At 47.2% G+C, this 27,809-nt stretch overlaps 1 protein-coding gene across 1 annotated transcript; it reads right to left on the bottom strand.

Annotated features, from left to right (window-relative positions):
• Positions 1-14,529: 14,529 nt before the first annotated feature.
• LOC110571852 (NXPE family member 3-like) lies at positions 14,530-22,840 on the bottom strand. The gene is made up of 4 exons (XM_021680034.2): positions 22,050-22,840; positions 17,419-17,492; positions 17,100-17,312; positions 14,530-15,376 (listed from the first exon to the last, which is right to left on the bottom strand). Exons 1-4 carry the CDS (start codon positions 22,838-22,840, stop codon positions 14,844-14,846), a joined length of 1,611 nt encoding a protein of 536 aa, XP_021535709.2. The 3' UTR covers positions 14,530-14,843.
• Positions 22,841-27,809: the final 4,969 nt, after the last annotated feature.

Raw genomic sequence — 27,809 nt, 5'->3', positions numbered from 1 at the left:
GATGCCATGGGGCAGGGCCTGACACCACTGGCGCCCCGTGTCCTTATGGTTTTTGTCTTAAAAAATTCCCTTTGCTGTCATTTTAGTAGGGTTTGGTAGGAAGGGGAGATAAACGTGCACATAACCCACCACTTGGCCCGAATTTATGCAATATTTTCTAGTGAAAATTATAAAAAATAAACATCCAAAAAATAATGTTGCAGGGGTGCCTGGGTGACACAGTCGGTTAGGTGTAAAAAGGAAACTCTTGGTTTCGGCTCAGGTCGTGATCTCGGGGGTCATGGCATCAAGCCCAATTTTGGGCTCCGTGCTCAGCTCCAGAGTCTGCTTAGTATTCTCCCTCCCTCTCTTTCTGTCCCTCTCCCCCAGCTCTCTCTCTCTAAGGTAAATATATACATCTTAAAAAAATAATGTTGCATATTAAAAACAAAAATAAGGGATTTAGAGGAAAGCATCTTGAGAGATATTTACATAGTCTTTAGAAGAACACTCCCAAGGTTACTGAGGTATATAAATTAGGGGCCATTCCTGGGTGGGAAGATTGGACATTACACTGATTTCCATTCTATCAACTGCTTTATAGGTTTAATGCAATTCTGATTTAAAAAATACCCAGAGGTGAGGGGCGCCTGGGTGGCTCAATCAGTTAAGTGTCTGCCTTCGGCTCAGGTCATGATCCCAGGGTCCTGGGATCAAGCCCCGCATCGGGCTCCCTGCTCAGCAGGAAGCCTGCTTCTCCCTCTCCCACTCCCCCTGCTTGTGTTCCCTCTCTTGCTGTCTCTCTGTCAAATGAATAAATAAAATCTTTAAAAAAAAAAAAAAAAAGAAAAGACAGAACAGGGAAATAGAGCTGACAGACCAGAAGTGGGTGCTATCCTACAAAAAGGCCAGGCCTATGAGTCAATGGAGAAGAGAAAAAAAATTCCATGAATGCAGTTGGAACGATTGATTTGTTTCTTGGTGTAAAGATCAAATTAGTCCTTTACCTCACACGATATACCAAAAGAAATCCTCACTACATTAATGACTTTTACTGTCAAAAGAAAGCATACAAAAATCAGAAGAAATTAAAATATTTTCAGCCCCTAGTGGGATACAGGATTTGGGGCTGTAAAATAAGAGGAATTTAAAAAGGAGAATATAGTGAGATTTGGCTACAAAAGGAAAACATTTCTATGTAAAAAGCATTATTAAGCCAACCACAAACTTATCAGTTCTATTAGCTGCAAACATTCCTTTGGGGTGATGTCTTTGCATAGTGTACTTATCTTGGGTAAACACATTTCTTTTTATTACTTTCCTGTATTTTTTTTTTAAAGATTTTATTTATTTATTTATTGGAGAGCGAGCGAGCGAGAAACAGCATGAGAGAGGAGAGAGTCAGAGGGAGAAGCAGGCTCCCCGCCGAGCAGGGAGCCCGACGCGGGACTCGATCCCGGGACTCCAGGATCATGACCTGAGCCGAAGGCAGTCGCTTAACCGACTGAGCCACCCAGGCGCCCTACTTTCCTGTATTTTTTTTAGATCTCAGTATGAATATCCAATTAATTGCATTAATTGAAAAAATTAACTTACTGATGAAACTCATAGCAAACGTGACTGAAACTGAGAAATGAGAAAAGTCAGGAGGATTAGGGAAGGAGGAAGAGGGGTCTGAGGAGAGCCAAAATCTCCCCAAAAAGGCCATTTAAGGGAAGATGGAAGAGGTGCCCAAAATATAAATCCAAGGCTGTCTTGCCTAATTCAGGTTGTGAGCCACTGTCTACTTGCTCTAAAACCAGCATGGTGGTCCTACGGGGCAGTGGTTACCAAGGGTGGGGACACAGAGAGTGTCCTTCCCACCAGGAACAGTGATGCATTGCTCAGAATTGGCAGCGCAAGTGATTGTAAAAAGGAAACCTACGATTTTTAGTTTTTAAGGAATTGTCTACAGACAATACACCCTCCAGTCCCTGCTCCTCAGAGAGACGCTCTCCCCACACTGCTCTGGGGACAAAGCTAGGTTCAAGTTCCCACGGTCTGCTGAGTAACATGGGAAGATCTATTAATGTAACACATCCCATTATTGGGTGAACAATAGGTCAAGACAACGATATGATCAGGTCAGCTGGTGAGGCTGAGCAACTACTGGTTAAGAGTGGAGGCTCTGGGCTTAAACTGAGTTCAAGTCCTGCCTGCACCAGACTGTGGCTTTGGGCAGGTCAGTGTTTAGGATCTTGGAGCCTCAGGGTCCCGATATATCTCTAACAGGAAGACGACAGCAGTACTTACTGTTACTGTGGGGTCGTGGGGAAGGTTAACTAGGGCGATGCATACCAAGTTGTTCAACCCTACACAGTGCACAGTAAGCGGGAGCTGCCGTATTTCTGCTGCAGACGTGCCTCTCAAAGGCCAGCACGGAGCAGTGAGATCGGAGTGGACAGTGGGGACAGTACAGGCAGAGGTGGGGACTAGGGATGGGGGGAGCAAGGAGGGTAAAGAGGACAGAGGCGGGGAAGAGGGAGATGGGAAAGGAGAGGAGGGCTGGGGCTGGGGCGGGGAGCATTGTGGGCGGGGTTCCGAGGAGCAGAGCAGGAGAGGAAGTGGGGGTTTTGGGAAAACAGGTAATGGGGTGTTGCCAGGGGACCGGGGCTCTCGGTCATCATTGGGTACCTGCTGTGTGTGCTGGGCTGAGCCCATGGCTGTGGGGAGACGCAAGACTCGGGGCTAGCTGGGGCTGCACACACGGACACATGACAAGGGGAAGGCAGCCCACATCCTGAAGAAGTCAAGTCCACCTGGACGGCATGGGGGGAGGGTAGGGAGGCAGGGCTGGAGCCCCAGCTTGGGGCAAGAAGGGAGGATAACTGGGAAGCCCAGGAGGTGCTGAGGCCGGAGCCTGGGGGGGGCCTGGATCCGGAGGGGGCAGTGAGGGGGATGGTCAAGGAGAGCAACCCAGGCCTGGGGAGATGGAGGAGAAAGAGTAAAGTTGGCAGAGGCCTAGGGAGGGGGTGAGCATGGGGAGAGGAGTCTGAGAGAAGGGGCGAGCAGGAAGATTGAGGCCTGGGCCAGGCCTGGAGGACGAGGGCACCGTGGTCTTTAAGAGCCTCAGCAGGGTGGGCGTGGTGGCTGCCATGGCAGCTGGACTCACCGGGGGTGACGGTGAGTCTGGTCCCCTGGAGGGACTGCCACACCTTTGTGCCGTCTCTTAGTGTTTCCACTTGGACCCGGCAAAAGTATATATGCGCATCCTCCTTCTGCAGGTTCGATATCTGCAGGGAGCCAAACTTCTGACCCTTTGGCAAGTTCAGGAAGATGTGGTTCTTGTACTTCTCATGGATGAAAGGCTGAGTACTGTTGTAGATGGTCTCCCCATGGAAGTGTTTCCATCTCAAGGCTATACTCACTCTGGGATCGTTGGCTAACTCCCAGCAGTAATAGAAGGAGAAATTGATATGGACGGAGCCACCCATGGGGGCTGAGAGGTGAATTGGTTGCTCGATCCCATAGTCAGGATTTAAATCACATTCTTCTGAGCTACCTGCAGGACGGGGGAGAGGAGAGACTTTGAAGCCACTGGGAGAGATGAAGAAGATAACCCCAGACCTTCTGACACCCTCACCATGGGCAGTAGTGTGACAGATGGTAGGACCGGCTCTCTGGCCTGGGTGTCGCCCTCGCCAGACTTGGGGTAGGGAGGAGGGTGAAGGGTTGGGGCTGACTAGCACTATGGGACGAGCCCATCACTTGCTGGGGCTGGGAGGCCTGGCCAGCTACCCTGGCAGACCCGTTCTCCAGCTGCCCAGCCTCAGCCCTTCATGGGGACTTGCTGGGCCTCGGGGCAGAGCCAGGGTGTCCCGGACACTCACCAGCCTGCAGACATGTCGGCAACAGCAGCAGAGACAGCAGCAGGGACAGACCCATTGCCTCACTCTCTTCCCAGGGGAGGAGAAGACAAGCAGCTCTGTCAAGGCCAGGGGAGGCCCTAGGGGGTGCCTCCTTGGGGAGTCAAGAGGCACCTGGAGAGCGTGGATCAGGCCCCTTCAGAGGAGCAAGGGAGGGTGAGAGCCTTCCCCAAACTCACCAGCACCCAGAGTAACCAGCACTTCCTTTATCAATCTGGTTTCTTCTTTTCCTATATTGCAAAAGTACTTCCTTGTGGTCAGAGCTCAGGGAGCCACGACAGAGGCCCCCAGCCTCTGTCTTCATGCTGAGGGCCAGCCATGGTTCTGACCTTGGCCATGTGTGGCCTCTCCTTTCTGCCTGGACTCCTGACCACTGCCAGCACCTCTACCTCCTTAGGAGTCAGTGTTTGTCTCTCTAGCTCTCCTTTTCATTGGCTCTCTGAATGTCTCCTGGCCTCTGTCTGTCCTTCCAGGTGAAGGGGCGGCAGCAGGACCAGCTCCAGCTCTTGCAGCAAGAAGGCAGGCAGCCATGAGTCTCTGCCCAGCTACAGCCCCCTAGAGAGGAGGAGGAGGGATCCACTGGTGGTCAGATGCCCTCGACCTCCAGCCCCAGCACCAGGGACTCCTAGTTTGCTTTTGGTCCTTCTCCCTCCCGGCAGGGGCTGCCCTTCAGCAGCCCCCGGCAGTCCTGTGCAGGACCCAGGCCTTCCAGGCCCCTTCCCCGCCCTGATCAGCTCCTTTTGTGGGGTCTCACACCACCCCCTGGGTTAAGAGGTGAGGGTGGGCCTTCTGAAGGCCACGCCTTGACCCCCAAGATGCAAGACTGGATCTGCAGGTCCTTCTGTCCCCCACTCTAGATGAGGAGACCAAGGCTCAGAGAAGCCCTGCCCCAGGTCGAATGACTCTCAAGTGATAGGTCTAAGACTCAAACTCCAGCCTCACTGAGTCCACAAAGCATTTGGTTCCTTCTGGATGCTTCCGCCTGGTTGCACCACACAACCTTGGGGCCTCAGCTCCCAAGAGCAGAGTTCTGGGGGGTGACTCCCGGGAGGCTCTATTTTTATAATGCTCCTTAGATGATTCCCTCCCCAGCTGTGAGAGCCTTGGCTAATCCAGACCTTCCTTGACCAGGGGGGATATAAGGCCCGGAGCAGTAGCGTCACCCTGGTGACAGTCCCTGGACCATCTCCAATGGAGGGCACTGCCAGCCTGTGACTGGTGGTGGGTGGGGGTGAGAGAGTGGGGCTGGGACTTTTGGTGACTCCCTGGGCAGGTTGTAGGAGGCTGGGCTCCCTCCCGCCCCCGGATGAGGTTGGCATTGGCTTACTGAGTAGATGGTGAAGGTGGGAGAGCATGATTTCATCACAGGAAGTGACCTTGTCTTCTGGAGATGGAAGCAAGCAGACTGACTTCCTTTCTCTTTTTCTGTTTCTTCCTCAAACCTCATAGTTATTTCCCACGCTTCTCCCTGGGCCAGCCAGGCAGCCCCTGCCCTTTCCCTGTGTCTGTGTTTCTTACACTTCCTCCCAGGCTCAAGAAGAGAAGTTCTGCATTTTCATGGGATCCTCTTATCTGAACCAGGCCCTAAACATCCACTGCCTCATTTTCGGCTTTACAACATTGTGTGGTGGATGTATTTTCATCAGTAGGAAACCGAAGCACTGTCAAGAAACTGAGTCTTAATGTCATGGACTCCTCTGGGCTGTGGAAGGTGCTTGGGCGAATGGTAATGATGTGGGAAACTAAGGCAGAAGAAAAATTATTAAATTTCCTTACTACCTACAGCCCATCAACAAGTCCTTGAAACAGGCAGAGTGACATTCCTCTCGGGACTCAATTGCCTCGATATTAATACTTTGCTAAGGGCAAAAGGCAATCCACCCCCAAACACCCCACCCCCCACCCAGGACCCTTAAGTCTTCTTTAACATATAAAAATTCCTTCAGAAATTTCCTTTATTTCTAAACCCCCAAGATGCATGTGGCAATCACCCCCCAAGCATATGGCCCACTGATATACATCTGAAGGGTCTCATGACTAAGGTTTTATTAGACAGTAATAAATGACCTTTTTCCAACAATAGCTAGCCCCCTTAAGGTCCTGGAAACCTTGCTTCCAAAACTCCTTAGAGACTTACACTATCCCTAATGCCCTCCCAACTTGAAAGTATATAATGGGCCACTCCTCATGACCCTGGTGCAGCTCTTTCTGCCCATGGGTCCTGTCCCCATGTTTTAATAAAATCACCTTTTTGCACCAAAGACGTTTCAAGAATTCTTTCTTGGCCCTCGGCTTCAAATCCTAAAGTCTTTCTTATATCAGGAACAGCTGGAAAGGTGAACAGAAGACACGACAAGGGACCAACTGCCTTTTTGATAGCTCCTCTAGAGGGTAGCCTGCCCTTTCTGAGGGGTGACACCTGAGTTCCACTCTCACCTTGTCTCACTAGCTATGGGACCTGGCTGGACAGTCTCCTCTTTGCCAGGCCACCCAAGGAGGGGGCTAGACCCCCCTAGGGGGTGTCCCAGCCCATTCTGTTGGGCAGCATGGCATGTTTACTAATACGCATGTTTACTAGATAAACTTTGGCAGAGTACCTGCTGTCCAGGTACCTTGGGCCCCACTGTTCCCACATATGGTCTTCCTAGATGCAAGCTGAACATTTCATGTCCTGTTCAGGCCCCTGGACCCAGCTGGATCCCCATGATGCCTGGAATTGTGAGGTGTGATTTCTGCTCACAGGTGGTGTATATTCTCTGGGTTTGCTCATCCTCACTTCTCCCAACAAAATGAGAGGGCCCACTGATCAGCCTTGAGCTGTGGCTCTCACAGAGAGGGCTTCTGGTGGGAGAAGGGTCTGGAGTTTCATGATTCATAGATGGGCAGAGCCTAAATGCAGCTCTTTAGCCCAGAGGGTGGCCATGGGGGAGGGGTCAGAAGTGCTTGCTCAGGAGCAGAGACAGAATGAGGGCTATGACCTGTGGACCACATTTTGTGAATACCACCTTAGATCTTCTCAAGTTCTCCTAAGTTTCTGTTCTCCCTTCCTCATTGGCCACATCCATCACTACCTTTCCCCCTCCATGGTACCTCACCTTGCTCCTGCTTTCCCCCCAAGACCAGGAGTAAGGCAAAGATATCTGCTCTCACTACCTCCATTTATTATGATGGCAGTTCTAGCCCATGCAATAAGGCAAGACAAAGAAATAAAAGTGTTCTGTGTTTTCTTAGATACTGTATTTATGTATTTGGCATTCATTTATCACAGGGCAATTGTATTAACTATTTTTTTTTTAAATTTTCTGCATTCTTGATGCTCAGGCACTTGTGGCCTGGCTGACTGGGGAGAGATGGCCCCTCCCAAGGCTAGCCTATTCTTAGATAGAGCAAAGGGCATTCCTAGGAGCATGCCTTTCCTATGCAAACTAACCAATCCAGGGCCCATACTCTAAACCACCTCCTTTATCTAACTCTCACCTACCACGCCAATATTTCCTCTGCCCTGAGTCAACCCTGTGCCAGGTGCCAGACAACGAGAGACAGTTGTAACCTGTAACCCAAAGCCCACCGGAATTAATCAAACTAGCCAATCCTAAGCTGTTTCCCTTTCCTTGCTTGTCTTGCCAGGGGAAAACACACTAAAGGTGTAGTCTGTGCCTTCCCCTTGGTCTTGCCTCTTCCTCCTCTACTGCTTCCCCAGGTGGCCGGCCCTCTACGGCACGGCATGGCATTTTCCTTCTCTGCAGGAAACGTAAGTTACAAAAACCTTCCTTCAGTGTCATTACCCTCTCTGTGTCATCACTTAGTCACCTGTATACATTAAAACACTGTGAGAATAAGAATTGAGCCAAAAGGCATCCAGATTGGAAAGAAAGAAAGAAAAACTCTTCGTTTACAGATGACTTGATTGTTTACATAGAAGATCCAATGGAATCGACAAAAAAAGCTACTAGAGCTGTACCTGATTTAAGCACGGTCACAGGATACAAGAGCAATACCTGAAAATCAATTGTTTTTCTATATACTAATGACAAAAAATGGAAGTCAAATGAAAATGGTACCACTTACAATAGCTTCAAAATATGAAATACTTAGAAATAAATACAACAGATGTGCAAGATCTGAACACGAAAACTATAAAACATTACTGGGAGAAATTAAAGATTAATGAATGGAGATTTCATACGTATGTATGAATAGTGTCCAATACTGCTCAGATGTCAGTTCTCCCCAAATTAACATGTGGATATAACACAATCTCAACCAAATCCCAGTAGGCTATTTTGTAGAAATTGGCAAGCCAATTCTAAAATTCCTGTAGAAATTCAAAGTACTTAGAATGGCTAAAAACTAAAATTGAAGAACAGAGTTGGAGGATTTACACTACCTGCCTTTAAGACTTACTATAAAGCTACTGTAATCAAGATGTATTGGTGTCAAGACAGATAAATAGATCAATGGAACAGAAGGGAGTACAGAAAGAGACTCACAATTACGTGGTCAATTTATTTCTAACAAAGACGCAAAGGCAATTCAGTGGAGAAATCACAGTCTTTTGAACAACTGGAAATTTAGATTAAAAAAATGAACTTGAATTCATATTTTGCACTACCTACAAAAATTAACTCAAAATGGATCATCAGCCTAAATGTAAGTCATAAAATTATTTAAGTCAAGGAAAAAAAAAACAGGAGAAAATCTTTGAGACTTTGGGTTAGGCACAGATTTCTTAGATTTGACACCAAAAGCATTAAAGAAAATATTGACAAATTGGAGTCTCTCAAAATGAAATCTGTTCTTCAAAAGATACCATCAAGAAAATGAAAAGAGAAGCTACAGACTGGGAGACAATATTGGCAAATCACATAAATGACAAAGGATTTATATCCCAAATATACAAGGAACCCTCAAAATTTGTGAAAAAAAATCCCAACTGAAAATACGAGCTAAAGATTTGAAGAGATACTTTGTCAAAGAAAGACATACAGTTCACAACCACATGAAAAGATGTGTAAGAGCATTAGTCATTAGGGAAATGTGAATGAAAACCACAGTGAGATCACATTGTATATCTGTTAAATGGCTCAAATTGAAAGACCAGCCATTCTGACTGTTGGCAAGGAAGTGAAGCCACTGGAAATGTCCTACACTGCTGGTGGGAATGTACAGAGGGGCATTCCTTAAAAAGTTAAACATGTATCTACTACAGGCATACACACACGCAGATGACACGTACCTCATATCACAGTGTGGACCAGCCGCAAGTGGGAACCTGTGAAAAGGAAAAGTCTCAGGCCCCACTCCAAGCTGTTGAAGTTTGAGAACCACTGCCCTGGGGCAAGGACACGGACTTTGAGGACCTGTCTTGTCTGCTACCTTTCCTTTTCAGGGCAATCCTGTGAGAAAAAGGAATTTTATTCCCACCCAACAAAGGAAGAAACGAAGGCTCAGAGGGATCACCTCACTCACTCCAGTTCCCTCCACCAGGCAGGTCTAGAGTCTGGACAATGCTCAGGTCTGTGTGCCTTGTGAGCTTGGTGCTTTCCCAAATGATTGTCCTTCTTCCCAGCTCCCCCAGCAGCCTAACTTCCCCTACCTTCCCTCTCCTCCCACGGCCTTTCCTACAAAGGCCATTCATCAGTGCTGACCTCAGAATGCAACCTACCTTGCCAGCACCTTGATCTTGGACTTCCTGGATTCCAGAACTGACAGAAATTCCTGTTGTTTAAGCCACCAGGTCTGTGGCACTTCATTATGGCAGCCCGAGAAGACTACTCCCACTCCCAATGTGAAGTCCGCTGAATTTGAGTCCAGAAGAAATGCACAGCAGCAGTATGTCTTTCCCACTGTAGGACACAATAGCATGAATAACCTCAAGAGCATAGATCATAGTAATATGTGGTAAAATTAGAGAGGGATGAGCTTCCTTCTTTTTAAATATAATTTATTGTGAGTTTATATTTTTTCTTGATTATAATTTTTTTATTGATAATGCTTACCTGACAAAAATTTACCATTTTATACCATTTTTTAAGTATACAGTTCAGTGGCATTAGGTACATTTATAGTGTTGAGCATACACTTAATTTTTAATAATGGCTGTGTTATTATTGGCTGGAAAAGGGCTCACAACATTCCCCAAAATGTACAATCAGCTCCAGCACACTTCCCTCTGTGGGGTTCCCAGGTGGTCATCAGGTGCCTTAGCAAACTCAAAAGGAAAATCCATGAAGTGATTTTGTTTATGGGCATTTCACGGAATTCTACCTTAAGATGAATTAGGATTGACACGTATATCCCCTTCCTCTTTTTTTCCTTCCTTCATTTGTAAAATGGTTTTAGTAATCTGAGCTGAGCATGTGCCCTCAAGGAAACTGGCAAGTGGATCTCAGCTGAGGTGGGGCTGCAGTTCATGTTAGCCCCAAAACTTCATGTCACTGCATGTCACCGGCCATGGTATTTATGTGGTTTGGTTTGAAACAGCAGATGTATATTCTCTCACCATTCTGGAGGCCAGAGGTCCAAACACTCAAGGTGTCAGCAGGGTCGTGCCCCCTCTGAAGGCTCTCAGGGAGGGTCCTTCCCACCTCTCCCAGCTTCTGGAGCTCACAGGGGTCTCCCGGGTCCTTGGCCGGTTGGCACCTGGCAGTCCCTCCTTCCCGTGTCTGCCTTTCAGCGTGAAGACTGGCTTCACTGTATTTCCAGTTCAGACGCAGAGTGCATCAGGGCTCTGGGCGTTCACCGGAGGGTAAAAAACTATGAGGAAGTGGTTAACAAACATGCCTGGGGACAACACAAGCGTGTGCTGAGGGTGAGACCCAGGAGGACCAAGAGAGGGGGAGCTTGCATCTGAGATGAAGTACATGGGGGTGGCGACGGCAGCAAGGACCCCAGGAGGAAGAGGCTTCTCCAGAGTCAGGGCACGATAGCTGAAATCACCCCACCTGCAGTCCTGTCCCCAGCACACAGTCTGTCATGGGACTTGATTAACTTGTGGTCTCTGGAGAAAAGTTATTATTTGGTACAAGCAAAAGGCAATGTTCCTTCATACATATTGGTGAATGTTGTTTCTGAAGGCAGAGAAGAGAGAGCATCTCTAATTGCTGGATGGGATGCTGCTTGATTCATGAATTACATAAGAAAGCCAATTCTAAGAAAGGCGGAGAAGATACCAAAAGCACAGCGGCGTCGCTCAGAGTTGGGCTTCCTGTAGCAAAGCAGGGCACAAAGTCCTCCTGTTGGACCACAGGGCCCATTCTCCCTCCCACACCTGCCTGAGTGCTGGTCCCACCTGCTCTTCCTGGGTTGATGGGCTGATGCCCCCTTGTGCTGAGCCAATGGAAGCAGTGGCAGGATCCTGATTGGGGGGGGGTGAGGGGGAGCGAGGAGAGTGCGGTCACGTGGGGGCGCCTGGGGTCCCTCTGGCCAGCGGGGGTGCGCCTTGCAGGGCTGTGGTCAGGTTCACTGTGGCCTGTCACCTTCCTTTCGGATGGTGGGTTTGCCCCTATCAGTTGTGAGACCTGGGGCAGAGCCCTACCAGAGCCCCATGCCTTATGTCAAAATATTTAAATTATCATAATCTGCCAAATAATCTCTCTCTGCCCAGAGAAGTATACCTTCCTAATACAAAATTGAGAAACGTGTTTTTACACAAATGATAGTTAGCAAAACAAAGACAACTGTATTGATTATTATTACATGAGCCTGGATGATCTGTTTTGGGGTGGCGATATTTGCAGGACTTTTAAAGGCATGTGGAATTTCAAGTATTATATATTTATGTTGTAAAATTTATTTTTTCTTTCAGCAAAATCACTAAGTATTTGTTATAATATTTCCAAATAATTTATTTTCTATTGACAGCAATGCCGAATTAGACAACATTCCTTTGTCTAAGAACACAAATAGGTCATTGGGAAAAGTCTATCACACAACTAACCCAAGAAAACTTTTAATTTTTTTAATTGAAATATAATATGGGCGCCTGGGTGGCTCAGTCGTTAAGCGGCTGCCTTCGGCTCAGGTCATGATCCCAGAGTCCTGGGATCGAGTCCCGCATCGGGCTCCCTGCTCAGCAGGAAGTCTGCTTCTCCCTCTCCCACTCCCTCTGCTTGTGTTCCTGCTCTCGCTGTTTCTGTCTCATTAAAAAAAAAAAAAAAATATATATATATATATATATATATATATATAATTGACATATAGCATTGTATTAGCTTCAGGTATACAACATAATGATCTGATATTTGTATTATTTTGAAATGATCACCACAATAAGTCTAGTTGACCCCATCTCCAACATAGCTAAAAAATTTCTTGCTGTTAGAACTTTTAAGAGCTACTCTTAACTGTGTTCATATATACAATACAGTATTATGAACCAGAGTCACCATGATGTATATTATATCCCCAGGACTTATTTATCTTACAGCTGGAAGTTTCTACTTTTTGACCCCCTCCACCCATGGTGCCCCCCTCCCCACCTCTGGCAACCACCGCTTTGTTCTCCATATGAGTTTGTTCGTTGTTGTTTGTTTGTTTTTTCAGATTCCACATGTAAGTAAGATCATTTAGCATTTGTCTTTCTCTGTCTGGTGCATTTCACTAAGCATAATGCCCTCAAAATCCAACCATATTGTTGCAAATGGCAGGATTTCTTTCTTTCTTATGGCTGATTAATATTCCATTGTGTATATACATTACCAGACTCATTACCAGACTCTGGTCCTTGGACCCAGCTATGGTAGAAACGAGGCTGGACCCCAAATTTAAAGGTACAGGCAAGGCTTTATTGGGACAGCAGCTGCCACCGGAGGGAGACACAGTCGCGACTAAGGTATAAGACTGGCTTTCCAAACAATAGCCAGGGAAAGTTTTCAAGGGGCCGAGGTGGGAAAAAGGAATGATGCTCAAGAATGTCTGGGCAGGGGGCGCCTGGGTGGCTCAGTCGTTCAGCGTCTGCCTTCGGCTCAGGTTATGATCCCAGGGTCCTGGAATCAAGCCCCGCATCTGGCTCCTTGCTCTGTGGGAAGCCTGCTTCTCCCTCTCCCATTCCCCCTGCTTGTGTTCCCTCTCTCGCTGTGTCTCTCTCTCTCAAATAAATAAAATCTTAAAAAAAAAAAAAAAAAAGTATGAAAAAAGAATGTCCGGGCAGGGAATCCCAGGAAAGTGGGCATGCAGGTGCAGTTGACAGGACATCCTTCTTCATACACTGGACTTTTATTTGCATGTTAAATCTCTACCTCTGGGCATGTTTTTTAGCATTAAAATGAGGAGGGAAGTCAGTGAAAGGTCAATTTTGGCAACCATCCAATCTCAGATCAGTTTGAAGCGGTCTGGGTTCGCTCCTTGGTTCGTGCTCTGCAGAAAAAGGGTAAGAGTCCAGCGGAGTGCCTTGTTTCCAGGGTCCTTGACTGTCTCATATACACCACATTTTCTTTTTTTTTTAAGATTTTATTTATTTATTTGACAGAGAGAGAGAGAGACAGCGAGAGAGGGAACACAAGCAGGGGGAGTGGGAGAGGGAGGAGCAGGCTTCCCGCCAAGCCAGGAGCCCGATATTCGGGGCTCGATCCCAGGACCCTGAGATCATGACCTGAGCCGAAGGCAGTTGCTTAACCAACTGAGTCACCCAGGCGCCCCTACACCACATTTTCTTTATCCATTCATCCACTGGTGGACACTTAGGTTGCTTCCATATCTTGGCTATTGTAAATAATGCTGCATTCAGTGAAGGTAGGGGTACAGATATATTTCTGAGCTAGTGTTTTCCTTTCCTTCAGATAAATACCCAGAAGTGGAATTGCTGGATCAAATCAGTAATCTCTTGTTTGACTGAAGTTTGACTTTCGTCATTCCTTTAGCAAATCAACTATATTTCCTGAGTTATGACATATTTGAAATGTTTGTTCCCTTTGTGGTAGACTATAGGGCTCATACTTGACCAAGGGTCCCAGCTGCTATCCTCTGACATCCCTCACAGGGAGGCCGCTCTTGCCATGGGCTGCCACTAGCCAGTGGTGGACTATAGCAGGGATACTGAGGCTGGCCCCTTCCTGGGACATGCAGGATTCCTCTGATGGTCAACTTTGATTCAAGGACTTCCCACTGGTCGTGCCAAAATTCCCTTAGCCTGCACTGGGGTCTAGCATGCTTCTACCCGACCTTCCTTCCTCTCTTCTTTACTCCAAGTCAACCTTACATCCAGTCTGATGAGCTCTCCCAGCCTCACCTAGCTTCCTCTGCATTATCTCTCATAGATGTTTCCTCTAAACACATTTGCTCTTCTAATCCTGTCTTGACACTCGAAGGACCTGGACTGACCAAGGGCACATCAAAATCTTCTTTAGTGTCATTAGAACCTCAGAATAAACTCATCATGTATATCTCAAGTAAATAAAACAAATAAAAGGAGGAGGGATAGATTTTCTTTTTTTTATGCATTGAGAAATTATTGAAAATATATGTATTTTAACAGTGATTATCTCCCAACCATGGGATTCTAGGTTATTTTTATTTTCATTGTTAATTTTTTGGTACTTTTTAAAATTTTCTACAAAAAGCATGTATTACTTTTATAACCAGGAGATATTTTATTTTATAAATCAATCCATAAAAGTCTTTATATATATATATATATATAGTTGGGCTCCCCACTAGGGTGGCTCTGTTGAACTGAAATAGAATCCCTCTCATATTTTTGCAAGGCTCGTTGACACTCTAAATGGAGACTCTGGCACATAAAATGACAATCCTTATATGCACGGATGTGATAGATGTTGCTGGACCACTGCCAGGCTTCCCTCACCTGCCACGACGCACATTCCCAATTCTTGCTGGTTGATATATGGCCTGGGCATTAATAAAGTAAGAGAAGAGGTGAGGGCAGCTGAAGGAAGGGCTTCCAGCCTTGATCATCCCATCAGCTTCTCCATCCAGACAGCTCAGGACCTGCAGAAGCACTCAAGTGGGGCAAATGGAGGACAGGAAGAAGTTGACTTCACTGCGGACGATAAGCCGCCCTGGGTGGATCCTGTCGGGCAGGGCCAGACTGGAGGTCATCTCCCAGGCGTCCACAAAGGCCACACGGAGGTCAGCAAAGGCAGCTCGGAGAAGCCGGTTCACCTGGAGGGTGAACCAGTCACTGCCATACACGGACTTGTAGCCAGTGTTGGCCAGCTTGATGACCACGAGAGTGCGGGGCTCCCGGGCCAGCAGCGCAGCCACCGCTGCCCTGATCCCCGCGAGTCGTTGCACAAAGACAGATGGGGGAAAGGTGGTGAAGTGGGAGCCCAGGCCCAGCACCACCACTGTGTGGGGGCCCCCGGCCAGGCCCCCTAGCTCCCAGACCACAGAGTGCAGGGAGGCCACTGGTGTGCGCAGGGAGCGCAGGGGCCAGCTGTGGGCCCGCCAGTGCAACACGATGCCCCGAGTGGTCTCCACTGCCATTAGGGGCCCCGTCTGATATGTGGTGTGTAGATCCACAGGCTTCAGGGCTGTGGGGAGGACAAAAGGAGGCTCAGGGGTTAATATAGGACTGTACTTCCCCATTTAAAAACACAAAAGATCTAGCATCATTTTCCTCTTAGGACAAAAGTAGCCTCTGGCCCAATCAGCTGGTTGTGCTCTCCCTAATCTGTAATATCACCAGTGACCTCCCAGTTACCAAGTCCCAAGACCCATTCTCAGTCCTGAGCCTCCCTGGCCCCCTGGAGCATTTTGTCTCATTGATGTTCCTTTGGATGTCCCCGCCTTTCTTAGCAGTATGTTGTCACCCTCTGCAGTCTTCTTTCTGACCCAGCACTTCAACTCGGATTCATCCATCGGCTCCCTTCGGCCACCCCTGGATGAAGACTTGCCCCAGGCTAGAGAGTCAAGGCTGTCCAGTTTATGTCCTCGCGCATCGTGGCCAGCCGGCGGCCAGAGGCTTCTGACATCTGGTCTGTTCACTCAGTTGTGTGCCTTGATAGAGAGCTAGATGCACCTGCAGGAAAAGGCCCCTCCTTTCTTTGCACAAAGTCCCTGCCTGCTTGCCCCACCTTGTGCTTCAGGGCTCTGTGGGCGCAGGGGGCACATTTTTCTATTTCACAGGAAGGTGCCAAATCAGCCAGCAGAGGATCTGGTTTTCCCAACATTCTGTCATGAGCTTCTGTTCTTCTTTAGAAACATCTATTGCTTAAGAAAGTCACCTACTCCACCTGCCATGTGCAGAACTGTCCCAAAGTGACCCTGGGAGGTCACTTGAGGTTGCCTAACCATCAAATTGGTTGGAACTGGAGCTCTCATTTCCCCCACTCCCCGATCAAGCATATTCCTTAACCCATGTTATGTTATATTGTAGAATCTGTGCCCAGAAGCTGGAGGCTCAGATGGGACTGACCCTGCATGACACTCACTTCTTTTGACTTCTATCCTCCAGGGAATAAATACGAAATTCTTTCTGAAGCTCAGATATCTCAATTCAGTTCCAAAATCCTATGTGTTTAAAAGTCTCATGCACATGCTCTCCAAAGACCCCTCCTCACCTCTTCAAGCCAGTATGAAGAATATAAAGTAAATACACCATCTTCTCCCACTGCTGTCCCTTGCTCGCACATCCAGTCAGCATACCAGTGACTTCCATTTTGAGTTCATTTCCTGTTATCCCTAGTTACCTGATCATCTCCCCTCTCTCTAGAAGCAGTCAGTCAACAAGCTGTCAGCTCCTCCAGTAGGAGAGCTCCTTCACTGCTGTGCCAGTTTAGTCTCTCACCAGCCTGCACGCTGACCTGCAGTTGTCTTATAACTGGTCTCTGGACTTTCCTTTTTCAATCCAATCAATCCAACAAACTGAAAACTCTGAAAACATTCAGTGTCTCCCCAGTGTCACAAGATAAACCCCTGGTTTCCCTACAGTACTTTTCTTAAATTCCAACTCTATTCCTCCAGTATCCCCCCCGCCTCTGGCAAATCCTCACTTCTAGCTAAGGTTATGTACTCATCGTTCTTCAAACACATCCCCCCTCCTGTTAGAGCCTCCCATCACCGACCTAATTGATGAGATTATGTGTAATCTGGGCACCCTGTTCCCCATCCCTATTTCTGCCCCAAACCCAGGTATCCGGTCCTTCCACAGGTATCCTTCAGGTCCTTCTCCTGAAATGTTCTCTGCCTTCTCAAAGCCCTGGATCTTCTCTCTTTCTCCTAGGAGCCCTGCCCTCTCCCCTCATAGTCACTCACAGGGCACGGTGTCACGCAGGTACTCCCACCACTGCCGAAGCGTGGAGTCCCCCATCATGTGGATGATGTGGCCAGCCAGGCAGCCCAGGATGCTGTCAACAGTGGAGAAGGAGCGGCCAGAGCAGGACAGTGAGTGCCACACAGCTCGGTGGTAGAAGCCAGAGGGCTTTGGGCCCGGGATCCCAGGGTGGCATGGTTGTTGAGGGGATAGAACTGTAAATAATCATTTGTAAGCAAAGCAATCTGTGGGTACAGAAGAGTCTAAAGCCACAGGCATGGAATAAGTGCTGCCTTTTCTACAAGCCCCAGTGTCACTTACCCAGACTCTTGTTGCTCTCCTTGGCCACCCAGATTGGAGAAATACCCTGAGGGAGGACCTTGTCTGTCACATTCCTGAAGAGAAACCAATTGGCAAGAGGGGAGCCCTTAATGGGAATGTGTGATGGGAAGGAATCCTGGGCTGAGGTGAGATGGGGCTTTTTGGAGGAAAGGAAGTTCTCAAAGTCAAGGGCATCTGTCCAGTGTCAGGGCTCCTGGGAGGTACTGAGGGCCTGAGGGCAGGAGAGGGATTGGAAGCTGGAGTTGTTCAGGGATCCAGGATCCAGGTTCTTTGCCTCGGGGATTCCGTCAGTGCAGAAAGCAGAGCTGTTTTAAAATGTACCCAGGGGCGCCTGGGTGGCTCAGTCGTTAAGCGTCTGCCTTCAGCTCAGGTCATGGTCCCAGTCGAGTCCCACATCGGGCTCCCTGCTCAGCAGGAAGCCTGCTTCTCCCTCTCCCACTCCCCCTGCTTGTGTTCCTGCTCTCGCTGTGTCTCTCTCTGTCAAATAAATAAATAAAAATCTTTAAAAAAAAAAAAAATAAATAAATAAAAATAAATAAAATGTACCCAGGGTTTTGGTTTTATTTAGGTACGGTGAGGCCAACAGATCAGGAGATGATGGCCATGAGAAAGATAAGGTGTTACCCAGAGTTCCTGAGAGGCAGGGGCACATGGAGAAGCACCAGGGTCAGTCGGGGGCAGAGGGAGCAAGGGCAAAGGGCAAAAACCTTTGTTGTGATTTTCACAGGAAGGAATAGGCAAGGAAGGGTAAGCAGCTGAGGAGGCTTAGGATTGGATCATGTGAATAACGTCAGCAGACTCTGGGCTATATAGGTAGATTCTAATTTCAGGCAGGGGGTGTTGGCCCAGACTGTAGGAGCCTGATAAAAGGAGGCAGGGTGGTGGTATGCACTCAGGATTGGGTGGTTGTGCTCAAGGCAAGTTGTTTGCTATCTCTAGGAGCTAGCTAACCCTGGGAGGGGCGACCCGTCCCTAGGTTCACAAGGCCCCAAGGCATCAAAGCATCACAAAAATACAGGAAATTAAAAACATGATTCAGAGGCGCCTGGGTGGCTCAACTGGTTAAGCATCCGATTTCAGCTCAGGTCATGATCTCAGGGTCATGAGATTGAGCCCCAAGTTGGGCTCTGCATTGAGTGTGGTGGAGCCTGCTTAAGATTCTCTTTCTCCCTCCCCCCCACCAACGCTCTCTCTCTCTCTCTCTTAAAAACAACAACAAACAACAACAACAAAAAACCGTGATTCGCATGGGAAGAGGCTTGCAGCCTTTTGCAAGAAGTGCTGACTCTCCTCTTGGTCTCATTGAGCCCACTCCTGTTGGATTCTCCTTGACCATCATCAGACCAGCAGTCACCCCCTGATCCCTGGGACCCCTCCCTCCCCTAGTAAGTAGCCCCTTGTATGAGCCCCCTTCTCCCAAGGCTCCAGGCTCAGCCCTTGCTCCTCCTTTCCGGATCACACTCCCTCCCTTGGTGGTCTCATTCAGCCAAGATCTTCAACCCAGTCTTCTCTGCCAAATTCCAGGTTTGTGAGTCTAGCCATCTGCTCAACATCTCCACTTGGTGTCTAATGCACGTGATCAAACTCCCCCTCTCCACCCCCCACCTCCCCACACCCCACCTGCCGCTTTCTCACTCCAGCTGATGGCAACTGTCCTTCCATGTGAGCAGGCCCCAGACCTCACACTCATCTGCGAGCTCTCACTTTTTGGCACATTCCATTTTCTCTCAGGACATCCTGTGGGTACTGCCTTCGGAATATACCCAGAAATGAATCACTTTAGACACCTTTACTACTGCAACCTGAAGCAAAGGCCTCCCACCTTTCAGTCTCCCTGATTCTCCCTTAACCTGCAATCCATTCTCAATACAACGGTCTGAGAGACCCTTTAAAAATGTGATCAGGGATGCCTATCTTCTGCTTAAAATCCTTCAGTGACTCCCTTTTCACTCACAGCAAAAATTACCGTGCTTACAGAGCCCTTCCTGGTCATGCCATGTCCTTCCCTTAACGCCACTGGTCTTCATGTGCCACCTCCCTGTCCTTTGCCCCATCTCAGCTATTTGACTTCCTTGCTGTTCCTCAGACACACCAGGGACACCACAGCATTTCCTCTGCCTTAAACCTCTTCTCTCGGTTATATCCTGGGTCAACTCTCTCATCCCCTTCAAGTCTTTGCTCAGATGTCACCTTCTTAATGAGGTCTACCCTGACGCCCTATTTAACACTGCAACCTGTCCCCACCATACTCCTAATCCTCACCTCCTGTGTATTTTAAATTTCCCCTAGCACGTTATCTCCTTCTAACATTCTATATACTATTTACTTATTGCCATGTTTATTGTTTCTGACCCTCCCTCCTGTCTTAAGTAAGCTTTACAGGAGCAGGGAAATGGTGCTGGATTCCCAGTGCCTCCAGTGGGAGCATGCATGTAGAAGGTGCTCGGCATGCATTTGCTGAATGAAGGAACGGACTGCTTGAAGGGATTGTGTCTGAGGAGGAGAGGAGAATTTGGTCTCAGGGGAGAGGGGATGAGAATATTCCTACAATCTAGAAAAATGCCTGCGTATGGCCTTCCTTGAGTGTCAGGGCCCTAGTGCCGCCTAGAGGTGACAGCTTCAGGAAGCAGGTGAAGGATGGTCCCACGGACTCTGGACCCAGGTGGAGATGCCTGCCCTCCCAGCAGAGCCCCCAAGATTACACAAGTTTGGACAGTGGGCACTTTGGGGTGACCAGTGTGGACAGAGGACTAAGGACGGATCCCAGATGGCCAAGGTGTCAGTTTCTTTGCAGGACCTTGGGTGAGGGAGCTCTTGCCACCACCCAGCTGCAGGGGTCCTCGGATGGGATTAAAGTTGATGTAAAGAAAACACCTGACCTTGGGGCTGCAAATTCACGTCCACTACACATTTGCCACATGTGTGGTTATCTCTTTAACACCTGTCTTTTATCAGCACACTGTTGGCTCCCATGGGACGGGTCTGCTTCTGCCCTGCTCTCCCATCCCCAGGACCTCCAGGCCTTCGGACAATGTCCGACAGAGCAGGGGCCACTCAACAGCAGCAAAACAATTGAGACAAGATTGTAAGAGCCAACAGAGCCGCTCTATGCTGTCCCTGTTCTACGCACTTTACACACATTAATTTATTTGTTCTTTACCACAAGTCTATGAGGGAAGTACTATCATTATCCCCCTCTACGGATGAGAGAACAGAAAGGTTAAGTGACTTCCCAGAGATCACACGTATAGGAGCCGGGAAGTCGGAGCAGGTGGAGCTGGGATCAGAACCCACACACTCACTCCAGAGACTTCAGGACTGTACCCCGAGTGACGTCTTGAGATGGCTCCTGTATTTAGCATTAGAGTTATTTTTAATCGACCAATGCAAAAAGGATGTGTGGTTCTCCTTTTCTGACCAAAGGCAGTGTAAGAATTGGTCTGGAAAATGGGGATTAACATAAGAATTAAAAAAAAAAAATTGAAAAAAAAAAAAAAAAGAATTGGTCTGGAAACACCAAGGTTTCCTGGTGCTAAATTCTCATGCCAGGAAGTCAATGTTAGTGGAATTCCCCAGACTGAGCTACCAACAGCCTCCCAGAAATGAGCGTCTTGTGGGGCTGGCAGGCACCCTGGCAGCTCAGGTATCTCCAGCTTGGCTCACCCCCTCCCGTCCTCCTGGCAGTCAGTGAGAACTTCCGTGCTCCTTGGGGCTGCAAAGCAGCATCCATCCCAGCGGCCAGCCCTCCCCTAGAACACCTCTGGCTCTTCTCTCCCCCCACTCAGTAGGGGTGTCCTCTCACCCCTGCTCTGCCCCCACCCAGCCATCTTCTAGGACCCTGTTTTTGCCTCCATCCCCTACTCTCCCTGCTGGAGACCAGATATCCAGGTCTCCCACCTTAAAAAATGCCTCCCTCCTCCTTGGGGTCTCTCAAAATGCCTCCCTCCCCTTGGGGTCTCTCTGTTCCCACCACGCCTCAAATCTTAGGGACAGTGGGGCTCACAGTGAGCCAGGCTGTTTGCTGTGTCTCCCCTCCCCAACTCCCATTCTCTGTCCCCCCAGGGAGCCTTGCTCCCCCAAGACTGAGGACAGTTCTCAGCCATTCCCAGTTTCCAGGCTGCAGGCTCTGCTCCCCTCTCACTCAGGGAGGTCACATCCATCCTCCATACTCCCTGACCACATATGCTGATAATTTCAGCAGCACATCTCTCCTTACAAGGGCCATCAGAAGATCAGCAAGGCCTGGAATCCTTTTCTTTTGCCAGAGGTCCAAGGTTCTCCTTTAAGCTTAGCTAAGTTGCCACCTGCCTGACCTGCCAGGTGGGGTGCCCCTTCTCCATGCCCTCACACCACTCCGTGCACACATAAGTACTCATCACACTGTGTGTTTTCAAAAGCCATGAGTCTCCTCACTGAAAGCTTGTAGAGGGCAGGGATGCCGACCATTACATAAGAGTAGTCAGCACTTAGTAGGAGACCTGGCATGCAGGAGGAAACATGTTTAACAGAAGGGAACAGATGAATAAGGGTAGTGGCTCAGGCAGAAAAATCACAGGGACCAGGGTTCAGGGGAGGGGGCAGACATCCCAGATGATGCTGGGTTTTCTTACCATGCCAGCAGGGCCTCCTCGTGTGGTGTGGTCACATTCCAATAATGTCCACTTGAATGCCCTACCAGTGAGTCGCAGGGCAGGGTGGGGGGTCGAGCACAGAACCAAAGCTCACCAGAATCTTCATCCCTGTAGTGACAGGTAGATTCTTCCTCCCCAGTTAGCAGGGGGTTAACATTGCAAGTCACAATTTCTTCATATCCTGTGGGTCCTCGGAAATAGCCCGTGAAATCGACCGTGGCCCACTGGTCTCTCCAGATTCTCCGCAGGACTCTGACTGCCTCGCTGGAGTGGATCAGCCGCACTTGCACCTGGGCCTGTCCAGCCCAGAGCAGGGGGAAGGACAACAGGTAGGTGCCATTCTCCAGATCCTGGATATCTCCAGGGACTCCTGCCTTCAGGTAGGGACCCAGGAGCTGTGCCCGAAACAGATCCCCACCATGGGTCTTGGGCCTGCCCCGGTGGTCTCTTGCGACAAGAATGGCCTCCAGGTAGCCTCCCAGGGTGTAGCTGGCCTGGGGAGGTCCCCTCAGGTGGTAGGTGGAGGTCTGGGGACTGGTGGAGGCCAAAAGGTCCCCCCCATCTCCCAGGGTGGGAGGCCAGTGCAGAAGATGGGTCAGGTCCGAGAGCTCCTGGGGGAGAGAGCCAGAAGACTTGCGGGGTGGGTGGGGCTGTGGGGGCAGAGGAACGGTGCTGTCATGCCAGGAAACTCTGATGTACAAGATCTGTGGGTAGAGAAAGAGGAACCTGCCAGTGGTTTGTGTCTCTTCACCTTTTTTCTGGGAAGGCATTGTCAGTTAACCAGACTCAGTTCTCCTCTGCCTGGTAGGTCTCAGGCAGGAATCCTACCTGCCCTACCTCATGTTGCTTCTGAACCAAAGCTGGTGTCGGAGCCACCACACACATATGCAGATACCAACTCTTGTTTAAAACCATATGTCTGTGGGTTTTGCTGTATTTCTCAAGGTTGTGTCATTTATAGAACCCACACCTTACACAGCAGTTGGATATCAGGACTGTGGAACTTAAAGGGGAATGGGAAATTGAGATGTTTCAAACACACATGATCTGGGGAAGATGGGCCCTTCAAGCAAGATCTGATGATGAAGGTTTTGCTATTACACATTTCCATTTTTCAAAAAGAAGGGAATGTCCCACACCCCATTCTCTGGAAGAGGAGGAAACATGCAGAAGTGGATTTTCCCTACTGCTAGAGTATGCACAGGACACAATCACCCTCAGTGGGGGGAAATGTCCCAACAGAATTTAAGTTCATAGCTCGCGGACTTCAGACAACCAGTGCAGACCAACCTCTGGTGGGGCCAAAACCAAGAAGCTTTTCTCTACTTTGCCTACTGACTTGCCTTCAGCTACCTCTGAAGCTCAGCTTTGTTCTTTGGCAAAACCAGAGGTTGAACTGTATTAGGTTCTGGGAACATTGTTTCCTGGGTTAACTGCTCAGAGGGGTGAGATTTTGCTATCACTTTCTGACTTTGGTGGGTGTGGGTCTGGTGCAGTGATAGTTTGGGAGTCCTGTTGGCCCTGGAGGCTCTTCTTCCTTGTTCTCGTTCTTCCTTCATTCTAAACTCTCAGGGCCTGTGTATGTGAGACAGTGATGCTGTGTAAGTGCGTCTCTTGGGCAGATCTGGGCTCTCCTGCAAGCAGGTTTCCTTAGGTCTAGACTTGGGGAGGGTGTTTGTGACAGACACTATTGGTTGCCTAGCCAATATCCCATTTTTGTTTGGGACAGAATATAGCCAAATGTGATAATTATCATGCGGGATATTGTTATTGGCTTGAGCCAGTCGTGACATTCACATTCCACACTTCCCCAGTCTTCTTGAGAGTTTTTCAGTTCTGGCTAATAAGATACCAGGAGAGGTCTGATGAGAGATAATCTGAGACAGCTGTCACTCACCTAACAAAAAGACGAATAAAGCTGGGGCCACCTCTATTTTATTTCCACCTGAGATGTGTATTCAGTGTCTGGAGGTGGGTCGGCCATCTTGCAATATGCTGTTTCAGATTTGTTTCTCCTCCAATACCTCCACTATTGGTGCTGGGTGTCATAGGAACATTCATATCATGATAGGATTTCTGGCTGCTTCTTTATGTGGTGATGCTGGGTTGGCACAGTGTGGGGAGGAGTATTCCTGGAAGCCATTCCTATACCAAGACAATTAGCTACAACTTAGCTATACCCAAGAATGACTGCAAACCACATTACATCACAACTAAATGTTCCTCAGCTCAAATTTCTCTTAACAGGCTCTAAAAAAATGCCTGTGACCATCCACTCCAATATCACCTGACATTGAGGAAGTTGTAATAGAAAGATACATGACCTTAACAGATTGAGGTTAAAATATTTTACTACGGTAAAATTTACAGACCACATGACATTGCTAGCACCCCGCCCATGGCCTTGGTAGGGATCTGAGCAAGTTAGAGTCTAAACTTCAAGCCTGAGGTTATGACAACAGCAATGCCAACTCTGCCCCCTACTGACTGCAATATGAGAGACTATAATTTATATGACTCGTCTCAGTTTTGGAGATGTTCAAATATGAAAAAATGCACATCTTGGAATTGACAAAATATGATATTTACAACATATATAACAGACAAAGGATTAATGCCCAGAAGATAGTAATGACCACAAATCAACATGAATACAATTAATAGTCCAGGGGAGAAATGGGCAAAGTATATGAATAGGCATGTTACAGAAGGGGAACTATAAAAGAAAATAAACATCAGAGGGGCGCCTGGGTGGCTCAGTCGTTAAGCGTTTGCCTTCTGCTCAGGTCATGGTTCCAGGGTCCTGGGATCGAGCCCCACATCGGGCTCCCTGCTCGGTGGGAAGCCTGCTTCTCCCTCTCCCACTCCCCCTGCTTGTGTTTCCTCTCTAACTGTGTCTCTGTCTGTCGAATAAATAAATAAAAATCTTTAAATAAAAAAAAATAAACATCAGACAAATATGCTCAACTACATTATTTATAGGAGCTAGGAATGGTTACAGAAGAGCCAACCAGAATGGCTTAAGAATGATGGTTTTGTTTTTCTTACGTAATGAGATGTCCAGGAATAGGACATCAAGGGCTGTTTAGTGGCTCCAACAATGTCAGCCAGGATCCAGATCCATCTGCTGTCCTTATTATGTTGACTTGGTGCAAGATGGCTATACCTCCAGTGCGCATGTCCATGTGCCAGCAAGTAAAATGGGGAATGGGAAACTGCTTGGTGGATTTTCTCCTTTAAATTAGGAAAGCAAACATTTTCCCGAAAGCCCCACCCAGAACACTTTGGCTTATGTCATTATCAGCGGTCAGTTGGCCACCAGAGCTAGGAGAAGGACATTATCATGATTGGTTGAGACCAGTTATAATTCAACTGGCGGGCTTGGGATTTGGGTAAGGGCCTATGTTCCCTGAAACTCAGGGATCTCTGAGGTAATGTGCTAGTAAACCAGCTCTCCAGAAAAACAAAAAAGTCCTGGCTTAGAGATTCTGTTTTTAGAAAAAGGTATTTAACAGATAATTGACAGTCCTTTGTTAAACTAGATATCACCTCTTCATTGTCCACTTCAGATGTGACCAAGGTGGACTATGGATAAGGAGAAACTTCCCAGATGATGAAGCCAAGGACCATGGAAAATGAAGTCTGGGGAGCCCTTCCCAGGGAGTGGCATGATTACATATTGAATGCTTAGCTCTTCCCTACCTTCCCAAACCTCACCTCCCGCCTTCTTCCCAGACTCAACTCCTAGAAGACTGACAGCTAAGCATAGGCCACCAACCTCAAATCAGAATCCTGGAAAATTTCTCTGAGGATCTGACCTGTCTGAGAGGAAAGACCTATTGGTACTAACATATGGGTTCTCCATTAAACCAGCAGGCCCAATCACCCTACATTGAAAAGCCCCCACCCATAAGCCTTCCATCTGTTTACTGCTAGTATATAGAAATAGTTGATTTTTATATATTGGTTTTATATCATTTAACTATCCTAAATTCGCTTCGTGATTTAGTATTTTCTACTTAAGGTTTTCTTTTTAAATGACATTTCCCGCCCCCCATAAGTGACATATCTGCAATGTTGACTCTCTACTCCATTAACATGGTATATCTCTTAATTTATTTAGGTCTTCTTTGATTTATTTCATCAGTGTTTTGTAGTTTTCTGTGTATAGATCTTGCACATACTTTATAACATCTATATCTAAGTATTTCTCTCTTTTTTAGGGGGTGCTATTGGAAATGGTATTTAAAAATTTTTTTGTTTCCAATTGTTAATTGTTCATATATAGAAATACAATTGATTTGTATATTGACCTTTTCCTTGTGAACTTGCTGAACATATTTATTAATTCTAGGAGACTTTTGGAGATTTCTTGGGGGTTTCTAAATGAGAAATAATGTCTTCTGTGAATAGAAAGGGAGTTATTACTTCCTTTCCAATCTGTATACCATTTTCCCCCTTGCCTTATTGCACTGGTTAAGACTTCCAGTACAATGTGTAAGGGGAGTGCTGAAAGCAGATATCCATGCCATATTCTAGATCCCTGGGAAAAGCATTCAGTCTTTAACCATTACATATGATTAAGTAGATTCCTTCTCCCAGGTTAAGTGAATTCTCTTCTATTTCTCCTTTGCTAAGACTTTTAATAATGAATAGATGTTGAATTTCATCAAATGCTTTTTCTGCATCTATTGAGATGATCATATATTTTTTTCCCTTAGGCCTTTAAAATGGTAAATTATATTTATTGATGTTTGAATGTTGAATCAGCCTTGCACACTTGGGATAAACTCCACTTGGTAATGACGTGTTCTTCCAGGAAGGTTTTTTAACCACTAATTCAATTTCTATAATAGATATAGGGCTATTCAGGCTATATATTGCTTTTTTTTTTAAATCTCTTTTTTTTTTTAAAGATTTTATTTATTTAGACAGAGAGAGACACAGCGAGAGAGGGAACACAAGCAGGGGGAGTGGGAGAGGGAGAAGCAGACTCTCCGCTGAGCAGGGAGCCCGATGTGGGGCTCGATCCCAGGACCCCGGGATCATGAGCTGAGCCCAAGGCAGACGCTTAACGACTGAGCCACCCAGGTGCCCCTATATTGCTTTTTGAGTCATCTTTTGTTGTTTGTGTCTTTTAAGGAATTTGTCAATTACATCAAAGTTGTCAAATTTACTGGCTTACATTTGTTCATAGTGTCTCATTATTTTAATATCTGTAGAATATTTATTGAGATACGCCTTGCTTTCCTAATGTTGATATTTTTTGTCTTTATTCTTTTTTCCTCATGATTTTAGACTAGAGGTTTATCAGGGGTTTTTTAAATTTATTTTTATTTTTTTTTAGAGGTTTATCAGTTTTATCGATCTTCTCACAGAACCAGGTTTCAATTTATTTTCCATAATGTTTTTGTTTTCTATTTTATTTATTTCTGTTTTGATATATATTTTTTTCTGCTAACATAGGGCTTAATTTGCTCTTCTTTTTCAGTTTCTTAAGGTAGAAACTGAGTTCATTGATTTGAGATCTTCTTTTCTGACAAAGGTGTTTAGTGCTATAAATTTCCCTTTGAGTATCCCACAAAATTAATAGGTCTGTTTTTATTTTCCATCCATTCAAAATACTTCATAATTTCCTTTAAGATTTTTCCTTTGACCCATATACTATTTAGATATTATCTAGTTTCCAAATATTGGGGGGATTTTCTAGAAATCTCTGTTACTGATTTTGAATGTTAT

The sequence above is a fragment of the Neomonachus schauinslandi genome, chromosome 5 (genome assembly GCF_002201575.2).
Source record: "Neomonachus schauinslandi chromosome 5, ASM220157v2, whole genome shotgun sequence".
In the NCBI taxonomy this organism is placed as follows: domain Eukaryota; kingdom Metazoa; phylum Chordata; class Mammalia; order Carnivora; family Phocidae; genus Neomonachus; species Neomonachus schauinslandi.
Note: the sequence above shows the minus strand (reverse complement) of the source record. Positions and strands in the feature narration are given on the sequence as shown.